General features: G+C 44.7%; 1 protein-coding gene across 1 annotated transcript in view; it reads left to right on the forward strand.

Moving 5' to 3' along the window:
- Positions 1-18,241, forward strand: part of Pcsk2 (proprotein convertase subtilisin/kexin type 2) — a 210,155-nt gene extending 191,914 nt beyond the window's left edge. The window contains exons 9-12 of the mRNA XM_050159601.1: positions 5,457-5,672; positions 7,444-7,544; positions 8,946-9,173; positions 16,276-18,241. Of these exons, the coding sequence (XP_050015558.1) occupies positions 5,457-5,672; positions 7,444-7,544; positions 8,946-9,173; positions 16,276-16,762 (1,032 nt within the window). The 3' untranslated portion in view covers positions 16,763-18,241. The remainder of the gene's footprint in view (positions 1-5,456; positions 5,673-7,443; positions 7,545-8,945; positions 9,174-16,275) is intronic.
- The last annotated feature ends 870 nt before the right edge of the window (positions 18,242-19,111 follow it).

Genomic DNA, 19,111 nt, shown 5'->3' on the forward strand with positions numbered 1-19,111 from the left:
TAAAGACAAACCCACCTGGGAGAGACGATGTCCATTCACACATGGAAGTCTGACCGCTACACACAGTGGCAACTCTTACATTTGCCCTTTAATATTAACACCCTGCAGATAGGTTTTGTTTGACCAATATAATAACAATAAAAATGAGGAGGAAAATGAAGAAGTGGGTAAGAGCGCCTCAGCAGTGGGCACCCTGTTTGCCATGGATTTTACCATTCCCAAGTGCCTAACCCGCTTCACACGTAAACCTCATTTATCCGGATCTTTAGAAATGTCAGTTTGCCTCTTGTAAGTTTTCTCAAAGAACAGGCAAGATGGAAAGAAGGGAACTGACAACCTGTGTCGGTGCTCAAATGTCCTCCAGGCATGCATAGTTCTCTGGGTTTGATCCCCCACAGGCGAGGCAAGGGTAGCACCAGGAGTGAGTCTGGCCCTGTGATGAGAACCAGAAGGGACCAGCTCAGGCTGCATGCTCAAGGAAAAGAATAAATCGTTCCCCCTGCCCGTGCCATATGGCAGTCTTGCCTCTTTAACTTGGTAGTATTTATGTTCGGTTTAGAGTTAAGGCATTCTCCATAGTACACCAGAAATTGATAACAGAGATCCTGAATGATGAGGTGGCCAGTAACTAAGCTCTACCTGTGCTGGCGAGCTTTATGTCACCTTGACATGAGCTAGAGTCATTAGGGAAGAGAGAACGTCAATCAAGAAAACACGCCCCCTCCCCAGACTGGAAGGAAGGCCCGTGCTGCATCTTCTTAATTAGTGACTGATGGGAGGGCCCAGCCCATTGTAGGTGCTCTACAAATGCAGCCTGAGCAACTCACGGAGAGCAAGCCAGGAAGCAGCCCTCCTCCACGGCCTCCAGGTCCCTGCTTTGAGCTCCTGCCCTGGCTTCTCCGAAGACTGGAGTATAATAAACTGTAAGCTGAACAAACTCTTTCCTCCCCTCATTGCTTTTGCTTATGGTGTTTTATCACAGCAATAGAAACTGAACTGGGACACAGTCTTTACTTTGAGATCTCCCGAAAGCAAACCATGAGACAAGGCTTGAATTTGAGATCTGAGCTGAGCTTGTGTTCAACTCAAGTTCGAGATTTGAGTTGATGCTATTTTGGAGGCAAAGGTAGCACCAGGAGTGAGTCTGTCTGTGTGATGAGAACAAGAAGGGACCAGCTCAGGCTGTGTGCTCAAGCCAGCTACCCTATGAGCAATGAAAATCGTAGATTACCAGAAATACATGTAGATACAGTAAAACTATACTGGTCGGGTGCAGAGGAGCTAAGACAGAAACCAATGGATGAGATTTACTCCCGGGGGTGACAGCTCTAGCAGTCTAAGTCGGAGGGCAGGCACACAGAGAAGCCTTCGGCCTCTTGGGAAACAGCACTAAGACAAAGAGATGCCCATGTTGGCATTTGGAAATTCCCAAGCACAAGAGGTTCTGAAAACCAAAGGATCTGGGATGACACCGTCTGCCATCTGTTACAGTCACAGGAGCAATCTAGTTAGAGACAGACAGAGCACTGGAGAGCATACATTCACTGCGTGGATGGACAAATATGGCCCCTGTGAGGAGAAGGATGAGGCAACAGACAAGCCACCAGAGAACACGGACTCTCATCTTCCCACACCTTTTGCTCTGCCGCTCAGAAGAAGAATTCAGACAGCATGAGGGAACCTTGAAGATGACAGAGGACTCATGACGCTCCTCCTGCATAAAGGGAACAGAGACACCCAGGACAGTCAGGAACATTTGGGCTGGCTCTAATGACTATATTCCAGTCCCTTATTAATCTCTTTTCAGGACATCTGCTAAAGAGAGCCAAGAAGTTATGAGTAGTTAAAGACAAGCTGCAGGAATTCTCTGTGGTCCTGATGAGACTGCGGGCTGATAGATTGTCCTTGGGGCAGACGGAGGATGGAAGGACGGAGGGCACGGCACAAGTGTCAGCTTTCTGCACTAGAATGCATGAAGATGATGAGCCTCTTGCAAGAGAGTGACTCAAACACCACCGCCCAGGATGAGGGAGTAGAGGCTGACTGAAGAGAAAGTGATTAATCAGGTGTGGGTCAGGCAAAGCCCTGGAGCTGCTTGATGAAATCTAATCAGAGTGTGGGTCAGATACAGCGGCAGCAGTGCCAGGGCATCAGCAGGTGATGGATGCCTCCTGGCCAGAGCGCTCAGGGACACCAGTCCTGATTTAGCCTCTGAAGCCCAAAGGATGCTTGGCCTAAAGCCTGCAACCCCGCCTCTGAAACGGTTCACATACTATTACAATTCTTCCCTTCTTATCAGGGACAAAAAAAGAAGTGGAAGAAGGTAGAGGGTGTAGGATCAAGGGGTTCACGGTCATTTTTGGCGACAGAAGAAGTTCAAAGCCTGCCTGGGCCACGTGAACCCCAGTCAGGAAGGAGAAGTCTGCCTAGCATGTACAAGACCCTGGTCAATTCCCAGCACCATAAAAACAAAACTAGTTCATATTGGCATTTATTATTTATAGACATTGACACTAGAGTTATCATAAAGAGCATTAATACAGCTATGTGGATGAAGAATCTTCAAAAATGCATTCCTTCTCATCAAAAATTCCTTCTGTTAGTAGCTCCACCTAAGTAAACAGAGATATTTTTAAAAAAGACATAGACGAAATTATGCTCATTTTAAAAATTAGGCATTATTTTAAAACTAGAAATAATTCTCCATGTATATCTAAAAAGGAGAGAATAAGTTGTGAAATGTCTATTTAATAAGACTAATAAAGCATAATATAAAATAGCCTTAATCACATGAACAAATGTTAATTATATAATAGTAAAAAACGCATTTTTAAGCAGGTCAAGTAAAGTGAATCTATTTTATTATCCCAGGTCCATTGCAGAAGCTAGACTAATGCTTTGCCTCTCTATATAAAGCTGTCAGGAACCACAGAATCACGCTAGGAATCACTTATTCACAGGTTATAAAGAATTTCTATTTTCCGCTCCACCGTCTATGCATTTCAATTGTTCTACATTGCATGTAATTTTCACAATAAAAAGCTAAATAATTTCTTAAAGCATGCTAACATCATAAGACGTCAAGGTGAAAACCAGACGTGGTAGGGCACACGTGTGACTCCAGCATTTGAGAGGCTGGGGCAGGAGGGATTCTGTGAGTTCAAGGCTACGCACAAGGTGAGCTACAAAACAAGGCCTTCACTTCCATTCGGTGGCAGCTGCTCTGCAACCCAGCCCCCTCCTACATCCTTATTCATGCATTTGTGAAAGGCAAGCTAGTGACTGGCTGGTCTAAGGAAGCTTTTGAATTGACCATCAGCTGGGGCCATAAATTTGACTGCCATCTTGACAGGCTAAGTCAGATTCGTTGCCCTGTATAACCAAGGTCCAAGACATAGCAGGGATGTAGAAGGTTCCTTAAGTCTTGTATTCAGAATCTTTTCCTGCTTGATATCTCTCACATTTTGATGGTCAGATCAAGACATGAAGTCAGTCAGGATCCAAGTAGGAAAGAGACCCCCCCTTCTCTTCTTAGACAAAGCTGCAAAGTCATATTACAAAGGGTATTGATACATGGAATTATGCAAGCAGAGGTAACAGTGACACACCCTTCACACTAAGGTGCTTCCTTATATCAAGGATGCTTCTCTCTTCACTCACTGGCAGCCTGCTCAGGGACTTGCAAGGGAGGATTATCCAGGTATCACACCCAAATCTGAACCTGAGAATATGTCAACATCAGAAACCATCTGTTTCCTCTTCGCCCTGATTTCCAAGAGCGTTTTCTTATTTTGATGGAGCCTTTCAGCAGTATAGATTTACCAAGAGTCTGAAGACAATTCACAGTTTGTGGTCAAACAATTATTAGTGAACTTATCAACTCAGTCACGGGCTAATTAGTTCCTGGTCCTGTTAGAAGGAATTCAGAATGCCACTTCTCCTTGTCAAGAGGAACATAGACCTTGGAGGTGATCCGGTCCCTTGTTTTCTAATGATTATCTCCACCTAAAACCACTGAATCAGAACCACAGATTCCTGGTGGCCACACAGGGGTTTTCTCTGTCTTCCCCCACCCCTTTTCTTTCTTTCTTCTTTTCTCCCTCTCCCTCCCCCTTTCCTCCTCTCTTCCACCTCTCCCTTTAGAGCAGTGGTTCTCAACCTTCCTAGTGCTGCAGCCCTTTAATACAGTTCCTCCTGTTGTGGTGACCTTAACCATAAAATTATTTTCATTGGTACGTCATAGCTGTAATTTTGCTACTGTTATGAATTGCAATGTAAATATCTGATATGCAGAATATCTGATATGTGACACCCCTCCCATGAGGTCAAGACCCACAGGTTGAGAACCACTGCTTCAGAGGGTTTCCCAGCCACTCTGAACCAAGTTGTGGAGAAAGAGGAACTTGTACACCTGCCCGCCACTTCCCACACTGCATGGCTACCCTCCTCTCCACTCCCCACCCAGTTCCACTGCCTCCACAACAACAGAGGAGAAAGCAACCAACAAATGCCTAATCCTGGTTAAGGCAGACAGGAAGGAGACTACTCATAGAGGCAAGGAAAGATAAATAAAATAAAATAAAATAAAATAAAATAAAATAAAATAAAAATACTAAGGGCAGAGACTGGACAGGAGCAATACTGACTTGAGTCACTAATAACCAGTTTATCTTCTGTAACTGATGATGGCCAAGTGGGATAACTACCGTGCTACCCTCTGGAGCTCAGATTTCATTGGCTATTGTGTTACTTCCTTACATTAGGCTTTATTCCTAGAGTTGGTCCCTTGCCCCGGTCAAATGGTATGTATCATTTCCTATAGGATTCTCTTATTAGCCAACTGGATTTCTTAAAGCTATATGCACATATGTAAGATTTTATATCATACTGGTTAAACATATACTTCGTTTTTATATCTACATATACAACTTACGTAGTTTAATATAAGCATGTACACTTAAATTTCTCTGAACACTTGCATATAAGAATAAGATCACAATAATTGCCCCTGGGGGATTTTAACTTTTCTTTTCTATATACTTTGATACTTTTTATAATGAGCATGTACTACCTTTGAGGCATTTTGAAAATCAGTTCACTGGCATATTTTAAGGCTTTTTAAAAATACGTTTATGGGTAAATTTTTAAAGCAATGCCTCTAACCTTTGTTAACCTGTTAGTCTCAGCTAAAATTACAAATTCTCGTGAGCTTATATTTATCATTCTTGGGGCGGAAATCATTTCTACTATTTCCAACCGGATGAGAGTTTCCAGCCCAGATAAAATGAAGCTTTGGTTATTTGATTGCACACCAGCATTGGCTTAAATCCTGACCCTCCCTAGACAAGGATCTTACCAGGAAAGGAAACCCCTAACCCCTAGCCCCAGGCCAGGACCCCGCTGCTCCCGTTTGCTCAATGTCGGGACTTGGTGCCACATCTTCCTTGCTCTACCAGGGCCGTGGGGGAAAAGGCAGCATCTACGTGTGGGCTTCCGGGGATGGCGGCAGCTATGACGACTGCAATTGTGATGGTTATGCATCAAGCATGTGGACGATCTCCATCAACTCAGCCATCAACGACGGCAGGACCGCCTTGTACGACGAGAGCTGTTCTTCCACCTTGGCATCCACCTTCAGCAATGGGAGGAAGAGGAATCCCGAGGCTGGCGTGGTACGTGCAAGCTACTTCCGGTCTGGTTCATTAGCGCCAGGGGCCCCTCTGTGACAGACTGATCTCTCAACCACGCTCCCTTCTCTAGTTAGCACAGCTTCTGAGGAGAACATCCAATTTCTCCATGTCTAGTTTAGCTTAACCAAGGTGGAGACCGACCCTCTGCAGGTGGGAAATAAGATCCTGCGGCGAACCTTTTCCAGTTCATTTTCTGTAGACTTCCTGGTGTGGCATCTTGCTTTGGCATGCAAGTAATGACGAGCTCTGGTTTACCAATAGGTTTCCCGGCATGTCACTTACAAGGAGAGGAATAACTGTAAGAACTGAGACATCACATCAAGCTACAAGCACTAAGAAAGCACCCCTGCATAATAGCAGCTAGAAACATCCCCAGGCTAGGAATGAGGCTGCAAGGGGTAGAATTCTTGCCTTAGCAAATACTCGACCCTGGGTTGGATCACCAGTACAGCAAAATAATAATAATAGCAATAATGATAATGTCCATGGGTGGACTTCTGTGGCTCCTTAGCCCTCCTAAAGGTGAGCCCAGCTGTGTATTTACTCAGGGGAAAAAGTCTGATTTCCTCATATTATAAAATGGTCTCTGTCTCTCTCTTTCCTGAGGAAATCCTCTTCCTTCCAACCAGGTATCACAGTGAACTTTTCTTCCCATGCAGAGCACAGTAGCCCTTCCAGGACTTCTGCCTTTCTGGTTACTGTGCTCACATTCCAGTGTTTCTTTAGTCCTTCAAGCCAGACATATGACTTAAAGCCATGAATAAGCTACATCCTAAGTTTTAGGCCATATGGTCAGTCTTACAAATGAGCAAAGAGGGAAAGAACTTTTGGCTACAAGAGATGCTGCCCTTAACAACTACCCATCATCCCTCTGTGGCCCTCCTGGGTGTCCTTCTGAGATTAGAGAAGAAAACATGCCAACTCCTAAGCAGAATGGGACTTCAGCCCCTCTTATCCATCCAGAGCCTAGCAGAAAAAAAACAATAGAGGCCAATTTCCATCCTGTTCTCTTTATGATACCTTGCTCCACCTTCTGGGAGCCCAGTCCCTATCCAGAGGCCCCAGGTGATGAGATTTTTGTCGTCAGCCCTCATCTATGACACATGTTGTACTTGGCTTGAGAAGGGCCCTTCTTTTGAATATTGTAACTTTCCCAATAGACCACCTTTAAGCCTTCCTAAAATAATAAGCTCGCCTGAGAACCCTGTAGAGGGAGAAGAATTTCTGTGTTTTATACATGATCTCAATGAAAACCCAGCTCTCACAAATATTGAAAATGAAAGTGTTCTCATTGAAAAGTCCTGTAACACTCTATTAACCCCTAATACTTTATTTAGGGGATACCATGTGTCCCCTAACTGAAGCTGAGGAGGAAACCAGCACACACCAGGGTTTCTTGGCATGTCTCAGAATACCTTCGTAAATTTTAGGTAGAAAGGAATATTTGTTTTGGATGACCTGCCCTTTCCAGTTAGAATAACTTGCCCTGTCTCCAGAAACCTAGTCTTCCCACTTTGGGAATCCCACCTTCTCCTTCCGGGAGAGAAATGAAATGCTGATGCAGGTCATGGTATCTTAGAATGAACTCATGATGATGAATCCAAAAGCCAAGCTCAGCGCAACTCAGCCCACCACTGACCATTGACTCTTCAGAACAGCTTAAATAAGATAAATCGATACTACCGTGATCCTCAGCGTCTAGGGCTCAAACAGTGTGTCTTGTTCATTCATTACTCAACATCCTCTTTTCCAGGCCACCACAGACTTGTACGGCAACTGTACTCTGAGACATTCTGGGACATCTGCAGCCGCTCCTGAGGCGGCTGGCGTGTTCGCCCTGGCGCTGGAGGCTAAGTATGTTCCTGTTGAGGGCCATGAAAGTTTCAGGAGGTGACAGCTAGTGTTCAGATGTCAGCCTACCTGAGGAGTGATTCTCCGGTGGAGGCTAATCCTGTCCAGACAAGTCTGCAGGACCATCAACTCTGGAAACTGTTGCCCGCTTTTGCTAAAGAAAGCTTAGTGTCTCCCAATACCTGCATTGTAGTGTGTAATCTTATGTGATGTGTATATGTGATCTCATGATTGCACCTCAATCGTGGGATCTAATCTGCCTTTACTCACTCGGCTGCAAGCCCAAATAAGTGTCTCTCTTCAGCCTTTTAACCTCTATGGACAAGGCTTAACTCTGTTCCTTGGGATTTGGGTGAGCAAAATGCCACTTGCCCGGGCCCTACACACACAAATTGGACAGTCTCAGTAAGCTGGAGTGAGGAGGGATGAGCCTACTGGAGTCCTAAAGAAATGCATGGTTCTGCACTGAGCAATCACCGTTCTTTCAGCATGCATGCTTACTGCATGAACTTCCCAAGAACCCCCACCCAGAGCTGCTACTTATTTCTCATTGGCCAGCCCTAGTCACAAGACCACCCCATGCTTCAAAGGAGGCTGATAAATGTGCTGTCACTGAGCATGTAGCCATTCTGAATAAAACTGAGGTCTATTTTTTCCTTTTATTTTTTTTAATTTTGAGGTTAGAATATAATTATACTATCTCTCTCCTTCCTTTTCCTCCCTCCAAACCTTCTCATACACCCCTCTCTTTTCCAAATACATGACCTCTTTTTTCATTATCATTGCATGCCTATGTACATATGTATTCCTAAATATAAACTATTGCTTTTCTGTCAAAAATCAGATTTCCATAGGTGTGTGGATTGATATCTGGGTCTTCGATTCTGTTCCATTGGTCCTCCTGTCTGTCTTTATGCCAATACCAGGCTGTTTTCAGAACTGTAGCTCTGTAGTAGAGTTTGAAATCAGGGGTTGTGATGCCTCCAGAAGTTCCTTTATAGCACAGGATTGTTTTGGCTATCCTGGATTGAGTACTGTTCTTTTGAGGTCTGTGAGGAATTTTGCTGGAATTTTGATGGGCATTGCATTGAATCTGTACATTGCTTTAGGTAAGATTGCCATTTTTACTATGTTAATTCTACCTACCCAAGGGCATGGGAGATCTTTCCATTTTCTGGTGTCTTCTTCAATTTCTTTCTTCAAAGATTTAAAGTTCTTGTCATACAGGTCTTCTACTTGTTTGGTTAGAGTTGCGCCAAGATATTTTATGCTATTTGTAGCTATTGTGAAGGGTGATGTTTCTCTGATTTCTTTCTCAGTCCATTTATTATCTGTGTAGAGGGCTACAGAGTTTCTGAGTTAATCTTATATCCTGCTCCTTTCTCCCTCTGTACTCTGTCACAGCCTGGATCTGACCTGGAGAGACATGCAGCATCTGACTGTGCTCACCTCCAAGCGGAACCAGCTCCACGATGAAGTCCATCAATGGAGACGGAATGGGGTTGGCCTGGAATTTAATCACCTCTTTGGCTACGGTGTCCTCGATGCAGGTGCCATGGTGAAAATGGCTAAAGACTGGAAAACTGTCCCTGAGAGATTCCACTGTGTGGGAGGCTCCGTCCAGAACCCTGAGTAAGTAGGGGCCATACTTCTTCTGCCACATGTGGAAGATGTCCCCATTGCTGATAACCCCAGGTTCCCTCTCCATGACAGGAACCATACTGGGCTTCATTTGAGACAACCAGCTTCTGGGAAAAGCTATGGAGGTACACAACTCCAGAAGACAGTTGCGCAACTCAGGACCTATGCTGTAACTATTCCCATAGTTCATAGCATTATTTTTCGGTACACGGGTTAATCAGCCAATATAGCAACCATGCAGATCAGTAATAAAACATGACTAATGTCCCAGAGGCACCCTGCAAATCTCTTCCATCATCATCTACCTAAGAGCATTCACTAAATCACTAGTCTTGTTTGTTTGTTTGTCTTTGTTTTTGCTTTTCAAGACAGGATTCCAAAGTTACAGACCAGGCTGGCCTCTAACTCACAGAGATCTGCCTGTCTCTGTCTCCCAAGTGCTGAGATTAAAGGTGTGCGCCACCACCACTAGGCCAAGCAATCACTATTCTAACTCCATAGTTTGATTTGCCTATTCTATATTTAATATAAATGGAACCTACATTATGTTCTCTTTCACATACATGTGTGTGTGTATACATATATTCTTATGTGGAAATTTTTATTTGTGAATTTGATCACGTTCAATGTATGTAGTTTATCTTGGCTGTTGAAGGGTGATCCATTGTGGGACTACCACTATTGTTAATTCTTATCAGTGGGACAAGGGAAAGGTTCGATTTTATTCTGCATGAGATGGGCTGTGATTTAGAGGGGTTTGAGTGAAGCCACTGATTGGGTCAAGTATAGCTACCCTCCATCCATTTCCCTCAGTAAAGAGACCTCTTCGTTTAATTTCTTTCTCGCCTTATTGGCCCATCTGTAAGATGACGCAAATAACTTCTGTATTGCATATAGATCATGAAAATCACAGGACGTAAATATTTGTTTGCAAAAGCAGAATTAAAATAAGATATCACAGTGTAGTTTAGGCTGACGTAAGCTCACAATTCTCCTGCCTCAGCCTCCAGAGTGCTGCGATTGCAGATGTGTCCACCAGTATTATTTGGGTTTTGATGGCTACAGCCACTGCTCTTACCTCTAGCCGTAACTTCCTTCTACCAGTTCGTGAACTTAGCTAGAATCAGACAGCATGGGTGCTCCCATTTCTGGTTTAATTTGCTCAATTAAATGTGTGAGCTGCAGCTGCAGTGTTGCATGTAGTAATCTCTCTTTCATGCTCACTGCCGAGTTTTGTGTTGTGAGAATTCTCCTCTGTGAAGCATGCCGTTTAAAGGTGGTAAAAGAATCTACCTCCCTGTCCCTTTCAGGAACCTCCTACTTCTGCCTTTTCTGATGATCATCTGAGCTCAATGAGACTTGATTACACTAAGAGGCGTCCTCTCTTCTGTTTCCCTTTCTTCTTGTCTGCTCTGCAGCTGTGGTAGTCAGTTACCCAGACCTGAATTCAAGTCTGAACTTTACCTTTTTAGACCTCCCCACTAAGCTTTTGGGCTTCCTCACACCCCTATTTTGCCAGTTTCCAGTCTTTGTGATCTGACCCCGTTGGCAGTATGGAATCTGCAAACGCCGTCTCAGTATAATGGTTTTGAACTCGTTGGAGAAAATAGAAAGCGTTGTAAAGAAAGTCAATTATATTGAAAATACAACAGTGTTTTTAAAAGTCAATTTGTGGTGAACCAGTACCTGTTCTTTCCTGTAAACAAACAAGAAGTTCTAATGTGCATCTAATTTACTGTATGTATCTAATGTACACAACAAATTCGGAGCAGTGATTGGGGAAATGCCATTGCAAAGCCAGGCTTAGTTCCACACACCTGTGATCTCCGCACTGGAGAAACTGGGGCCAGAGAATTACAACGCCTAGGTTACATAGCAAGACCCTATCTTGTTTAAAGGTTACCGCAAGACATGTGCAATATGGGACGTGAACAGGCTCTCACAACGGTATGAGAAAGTTCTGTATCAGGCCCACATGCATGAACAAAGCAGAAGCAACGTCTCCCTTATGCGTTAGTGAAAGCTAAGATGCAGGCTTTTTTCCCGTGTGAATGAACACGCTTCTTGAGTTCCTTGGGCTCCAGAAGGGCATCTTCTTTTGTTCTTTACCAGCACAATGGCGCTGGTGCCTCTTCCCTTACCAGACTTCTGGGAGGTGTTAGTGACACAGGGTAGAAAGCTGGCACATGGTGGGCACCTAATCAGTGCAGCTTTGTCTCGTCCTTTCATCCGTGATTTCAAGCAGTCCTCGTTCACACTTTCGGAAAAGTGGGATAATAATCTCTTAAGACTCAGGAAGAAATAACTGTCTGGTTCTTGTGCGGATTCCAATTTGTACTTTATGTCTAAAGCATCCTCTGGTGGGAAGGTTTGGCTGTTCCTCCTCCAGTGAACTAGCCTATTCTCATGGGGGACAATCCACCTGTGAGCAGGCATCCTCTCCTAGGTGAGCTTCCTTCCACTGATGAGAATTCTCCCTAAATGAGCATTCCCTCCTGCGTAAGCATTCTCCCTAGTTGAACAGTCATCAGTGAGCATCCCCCATGGACGAACATCTTCCCTAATTGAGCATCCTCCCTGGATAAGCATCCTCAATAATTGAACATACTTCCATGGATGAGCATCCTCCCATAGATGAACATCCACCCATGGGTAAGCGTCCTCCCTGGATGAGCATCCTCACTGTTTACTCACTGGGTCCAAGAATGTGACATAAAACACCTCCTTGCAGAACCCCCACATTTTCCCCATAAACTACTCCATTATCTCATAAAGCATCACATCAATCCAAACTGAATAGGGAAGCAAAGATTCAGACCAGGATCTATGACTATCTAAAAGCACAAGCTCCAAGGAATTTTATGGATACCTGCATCAGGTAAATGCATTAAAGACAGCAAAGGCACCAAAATGCATTGGTGTTTAAGGAAAGAAAGGTCGGCACTTCTCCCTGGGATTGATTTAACCAGAAGCGAGCCCAAGTTTGAATTTTCCACTTCCCTCCCTGTGTCTTTCATCTGTCTGCCGTTATAGTTCCTGGCCTGTCTGTGCTTGTGTCTGTGTCCCGTGTCTGTGACTGTTACTATTGCTGTGTGTGTACCTATGCCTGCCTGATGTCTAAGTGTCCCTAGCAAAAGACATTGGTCTGTATCCATTTAGTCAGCATCATATGAGGAAGGGATGAGGGACACTTTATAGAAATCTTCAACAGTTTTGCAGGGAATTAAGTCATTTGCATCCGCTGACCCTGAAGCATTCAATACTGCAAGCGTGCCTCTATCAATATCTGCATGCTGCTTCCCACATTTATTGCAGGTATTGGTTATATAAGGTTGCTTTTGACCTGTTTGCTGTTTTCAACAAATGATTATCATAACACGCATGCATTGCCCTCTGGGCCCGAGGTATGGATAATTTAAGATTAAAGCTGTCAGTTAGCTTAAGTGGTAAAAGCAGATTACATGGGAAATCCAAGGCAAGTGAGATTGGCTGTGCACTGTTAAACAAACAGGCTGAGTACACAGCAGAAGATCACTTAAATCTTAAGTGGCCTCAAGTTATTTATTCATAGCTTGGCTGTAAGATCCAGTAAGAACAAAATCCTAGTCTCTTAGAAAATAGGAAGTAAAACCGGGTACTCTCGAGAGTTCCTGGAAGCTTTTACATAGAGTATATACAGCCAGTATGAGCCTGGGAGATGTGTTCTCTCACTGTTACCTTTTACAAATGAGGAGGCTGAGATGCAGAAGGCGTGAGAAATATGTTCAAGGTCAAGAGAGACCAAACCAGAACTAAAGGAAAAGACAAGGCCCAGGCTCTTTCCACTACAACTCTGACCTTAGTTCACTGATCAGATGACCTCCTGTGCTCTTGGGCCCTGTTTCAGGCCCTGTGGTAGTCCTGCTGCGAGCTCAGTGGGGTCCTCATGGATCAGGAGATGAAGTTGGAGAAGGTTGAGGGCATGCTGATGGTCTCCTAACTACTGAGTGGCCAAGATTATATTTGAGAGGAGGCCATACAGGCCCTTATGTGCCTCCGTGAGTCTGCATTGAAGGAGGTGATGCCTGGAGGATTTTTCATTAAGTCTCCTAGAGACTTTGAACCACTCCTACCTATGGAGTGGGTCCTCCCTGCCCCCCCCCCAAAAAAAAACCAAACATAATTGCTATTATTGAGACTTCGCCTCTGTGGCTCATCCTTTGGAAGTCACTAAACAGAGAGCACTGGGACACATGTCTGCCTGGGGTACTGAGGGCTCCTCCCTACTCAACATGACTACTATAACTGAAGTCAGTTCTAGAAGCCTTGAACACTGGGTCTCTGGGTGGAATTTGAAAGAATTTCTGGAGAAATGTGGAGGCTGTGGGGCTTTTATAGGTGGTGGGATTTATACCTGCACCATCCAAAATAATAGTGGACGGCTATTGAGCACCAGCAGGTAAAAGCACAAGTGAGTAGCTCCAGTTCCCATTCGGTCTGATTCCAGGAAGTTTGTGCAGAGGTGGCCACCAATAGCTAGTTACTATTGTCAAGACTAAGGCTCATCTGTAGCTCCTCCTTGGCAGGAAAGGTGAACAGGGCAAAAAGAACAGGAAATGGCAATTTAGTGACATTAGGAGCATGCCTGGCCAGCCCACGTTACTGTCTTGGACTCGCGCTCCTGTTGCTGGAAAGCCACTACCTATTCCGCACACACAGACAGCATAGCATCCTGGTTTCAGAGAACTCAAAGGCCAGACAGGAGGGCTGAGTGGGCAGCATAGGGCTGACCATGCCACTCGGCAGAGAAGACCCTGCTGACCTGGAATCACACTTCTAAGAAGCTTTGATAGAGGGATGAACAGCCTCCATAACCGCCACTTCCCACGACACTCAGGCTGCACAAAAACAGCTCGTACCGCTAAGAGTGGTGATTGTCAGGTATATGGGTTTCCTCGGCAGTTATCTTCCCAGAGAAGGAGGCAATTTGAAAAGCAATTTTCTAAAGAACTTTATCAAGAGACTCAGTGAAGGGTGCTCAAGGAGGATCAAAGGGAAAAGAAAGCCGGCTGTGACCAGCTGTGCCAGCCATGTGCAAAGAACAAAATGAACTCCACTGCCCCATCACCCGGGTGGAGGGGGGCGCTGAGTTCAGGACACTCACACCCCACCCTCTGTGCATTCCAAGGGCACCATTGCTGCAGCTCCTGTAACTGAGTTTGTGGTGCAACTGAATTCCAGGCAAATTTGGGAAAACGTGTTAAAACCTGATATGAACGCCGGAAGAGGCGTGGAGGAGAGGGAGAAAGAATGTGCTTTGCCCTGGAAAAGCTGCTGAGCTCTGCACAGCACTTCCGACCCCCAGTGTCTTCCTGTGGGGGTCACTGGGCAGCAAACCAGAGGGTCTGTGCAGGAACGGGTATCCCACTGGGGAGTGCTCACAAACGCAACACTATGGGCACTGTGGGCATTTTATGCCCTTGAAAGGAGTGTTTGTTGTCTATGATTAACGAAAGAATCACAATTATCAGTTTAGGATCCACAGCACAGGCATTGTATGGGGCCCACTAAGAAATGCTGCTTCTAGGCAGGAATCGACTGATTGCTCGCTTAAAGCAATATACACAACAAGATAAAGAGACAAGCCACCCACACACCCCCAGGGCTTTCTTTATGGGACTTGAGCACCAGGCTTTTGTGCACCTCCTTCTGTAAGGTCAGCTGCTCTGAAGTGTCCGGGAGCGTGTCTGCACTGAAGGCGGTCCAGAACACAGCCTAAGAATGGGCGCTCGAGGAAGATTCAAAAGATCTGCTCCACAGCCACCTGCCCTTTTAACTTCTTCTAAGCTAACTCTTCCTAAGCACAGGTCTCTCTTTTTTTTTTTTCATTTAAAATTAACTTTTTTTTCCTATTTTCTTTTTATAAAAACAAGATGCCGTCACTATGGTAAAAACCAAAACACAAGTGAGGAAAAGAAAGAAAAAATAAGAAACCCCTGAAAAAATTGCTATCCCACAGCATGTGCGGAGGCTTTGCTCCAGGACCACAGATGTTCAGGACATCAATGAATACTCCTCCTGTAAAATAGTGTCCTACCATACCCATAACACACGCCCCTGTGTGCCCTGCCTCATCTCCAGATGTGTATATAAAATTAAATAAATGTTAAATAGATAGTTCTTAAACTGTATTGTTTAGGGAAGAATGACAATGAGCGAAGGTGGCTCTCCTATCTGTGATTCTCTTTTTTCCTTTTATTTTTAATTCTTCTCTCATATAAAAAGGGGGACATATTGGGAGTCCAGGGGAGGTGGGGTGGGAAGTGGAGAGTAGATATGATCAAAATTCATTGTATACATGTAGGAAACTGTCAAAGGACAAATTTTAAATATTCTTTTTTTTTTAAGAAAAAGAAAGTCATTGTTGGGCTGGAGAGATGGCTCAGAGCTTAAGAGCATTGCCTGCTCTTCCAAAGGTCCTGAGTTCAATTCCCAGCAACCACATGGTAGCTCACAACCATCTGTAATGAGGTCTGGTGCCCTCTTCTGGCCTTCAGGCATATACGCATAAAGAATATTGTATACATAATAAATAAATAAATAAATAAATAAATAAATAAATAAATAAATAAATAAATATTTTTTAAAAAAAAGAAAATCATTGTGAAGTTTTGCCTCCATCTGAGTTGCTCCTAAAGCTAACCCTAAGACAAGACCTTGCCAATTTGGGACACTGAGTCATCCCACTAAGAGACAGGGATGCCACTCAATCCCTGATATTGTCAGGTGTCCTGCACACAGACTGAGCAGATACCCGTGATGTTCTTAGGGGAGAAGCTGGGAGGTCTGAAGTGGAAGGTGGTCAGGCTACGTGAGAGCTGTAGTTACAGGTGACTACAGGGGGCTTAGATGTGGGGACACCAGCAGTGGCTGCGTTCCCTTTACAGGGGAGAGTCTATGCTCAAGCTCACAGCTGATGTGAAGCCCAAAACCCAAGTCAGTCTCAATAAATAATCCCCAAAGCACTTGCTCTTCCTGCTTCAGATGGTGTCTTGAAGCCCCTTCCCATGGTATGCGTACCTTCTCTTACCAAATCTCCTCTCTCTGCCCTCAGAAAAATACCACCCACTGGCAAGTTGGTCCTGACCCTCCAAACAGATGCGTGTGAGGGGAAAGAAAACTTCGTCCGCTACCTCGAGCATGTCCAAGCGGTCATCACGGTCAACGCGACCAGGAGAGGAGACCTGAACATCAACATGACCTCCCCCATGGGCACCAAGTCCATTTTGCTGAGCCGGCGTCCAAGAGACGATGACTCCAAGGTGGGCTTTGACAAGTGGCCTTTCATGACCACCCACACCTGGGGGGAGGATGCCCGAGGGACCTGGACCCTGGAGCTGGGGTTTGTGGGCAGTGCGCCACAGAAGGGGTTGCTGAAGGAATGGACCCTGATGTTACATGGCACCCAGAGTGCCCCATACATCGATCAGGTGGTGAGGGATTACCAGTCTAAACTGGCCATGTCCAAGAAGCAAGAGCTGGAGGAGGAGCTGGACGAAGCCGTGGAGAGGAGTCTGCAGAGTATCCTGCAGAAGAACTAGGGCCATGCTTCCATCGCCACCGCCCCTCCTCCCTGTCTCTGCCTCTGTCCTTGCTCCACGGTCTGGCTGCCACCAGCCACCCAGCAATTCCTGTTACCCCCACACAAGCAACCCCAGCCTGGTCTGCAGCTTTGCTCACTGTCCATGATTATTTCCACTACAATGGAAGCAATCGTTTTTAATTCTGTAGCCCAAATACAGCATTCCTACCAACATCTATGTCCTATGTGTGACTCGACCTTTATTTCTGTCCCGTAAGTGGGTGATACACTGTAAACAAAACAGGGACATCTTTGCCCTCGATTTTTTTTCCCATATCTGAGAAGAAAAAAGAACGCATCTAAAAAGCCACACTTGGTGGCTCAGGAACACGTGTGGTCTCAGCCGAATTGTTACACGCATGGAAGTGCAAGCCGGCAGGGTGAGCTCCGCAGCTCCAGCACGGGGTGGGTGGTGGCTTGAACGAAGCTAGACTATTCTGGGATGTAAACTGAGGTTGCACGATGAAATAGATGATATCCCTAGGGAACCCTAAACACTGGGCAGGGTGAGGAAACTTCAAAGACACGCACATCGAAAATCACCACCGATACCCAAGTCGTGTTCCTTCCACTCTGCCAGGGTGAGACATAAAACTGAAACATGTGGCTCTTCTGTCCCCCAGCTGCTGCTCTGCGTTGGCATAGAATCAACTGGAGCAGCCAAAAAATGCCTGTCTTGCACAGAGTTCATCCACACACCCTCAGTTCCCCGGTACCCTTTACACGGCCACCCGAGGGGGAAAAGCGGCCAGGCAGGTCGCGCAGCTGTCTGACGAAGGGCAGTTTACCCGTTTTAGAAACAGGAGCATTCCTTCTCCTGGAGGGTTTTAGACTTCCTTGACGTGACACAATCAAGAAGGAAGAGGTTTTCTGTTTTGTTTTGTGTTGCGTTTTGGTTTTGTTGTTGACAGCTTTTACCCACATCCACTTGAGCTTGGATTTCCCAAAAGCATCACTGGAGTGCAGTGTCTCCCTCCCCTCAAACTGTGCTTTCATTGATGTGCCGGGCAAAAGGGCCACTGTCCCAGGAGTAGCCGGTAGATGAAAAGGGGTACATCAGAAGACACAAGTGTCCATATTGAAGTGGACCTAGACTTTCAAGGAGCCTGTTCCACCCCCTGTGACATGTGCCACCTCATTCCCCATAACTGGAGGGCCAGAAGGAAGCAAGCGACAGCCTCTTTTAGAAAAGCACATGTCATCTTGGCAACTCAAACCCTTGAGAATCTCTAAGAAGGGGACAGTTGTCAACCTTAAATGACACCATTTCATTTCCAAACAGTTATTACCAAGGTCACCCATGGTCACTTGGTGTCCCCACCCAAAGATTGGCTTCTTGCTCAAATCTCAGTGCTCAGTCATCCCACCCCACCTCCAGCCTCCCCAAGCTCCCACCCTCCCTTCCCTGAAGCACGAACAGAGTCTGGAGTTCCTTTACTGAAGCCAGTGACAACATAGAAGCACTGGGGTCCCATTCCCTGAGGGCAGCTTTAAGAGAGAATCATGGAAAGCTTCTTTCATTCCTTTTCTCCACCATATTAGCAAGAATCTCGTCTTCTCTGACACCTTGTAACTTTCCCTGTATCATGCTTTTCAGTGTAACAATATTTATGATTTTTTAAAGAAATTTATTACTTGTTGCAAAGGTCTTTTTCAACCACCTTATATTTAAAGAAAAAAAATGGTAATCACTGAAAATTCATTTCACGTTAATGGTCTGGAAATAAACCAAAGGACATTATGTGTGCATGTATGCATAAGTGCACACGGAAATATATATACATATGTAGACTATATACATGTGTATATGTGTGTATATATATACTTGTAAAAATGTACATACACACATATACCTAAATATGTGTATATTCTGTATGTACTGAAGAAATAGCCACCATATACATCTCTAAAAGAGTATTCAGAAAATATCATAATGATTCTGGCTGAATAAAAGGCCGGTGGATATTCAGGTGAAATGTCTGTTCATCTCTTCCCAATATGACACCTCTGTAATTTTGAAGCTCTCTGTATAAACATTAATGTCTTATATAAGCAGCAGAAATATAACATAGTTGTCCATATTTTCACATTTGTGGTATAATTTATGAAATTAGAGAGTAACTTATCAGCTTCTTAATATAAATGGCAAGTTTTGATATGAGTATATAGTATATAAAGGTATAAAATGCTAAATATAATATTTGGTCTCTATTTCATTTTTGGCATCAAATACACAAAACTATGTCTAGACAGTGCTGTTTTTATGATGCCCTTGATTTTAATGCAAGAGACAGTTATTTATTTTCAA

Source organism: Alexandromys fortis, unplaced genomic scaffold, assembly GCF_014885135.2.
Source record: "Alexandromys fortis isolate MF-2015 unplaced genomic scaffold, M_Fortis_MF-2015_v1.1 scaffold_115, whole genome shotgun sequence".
In the NCBI taxonomy this organism is placed as follows: Eukaryota; Metazoa; Chordata; class Mammalia; order Rodentia; family Cricetidae; genus Alexandromys; species Alexandromys fortis.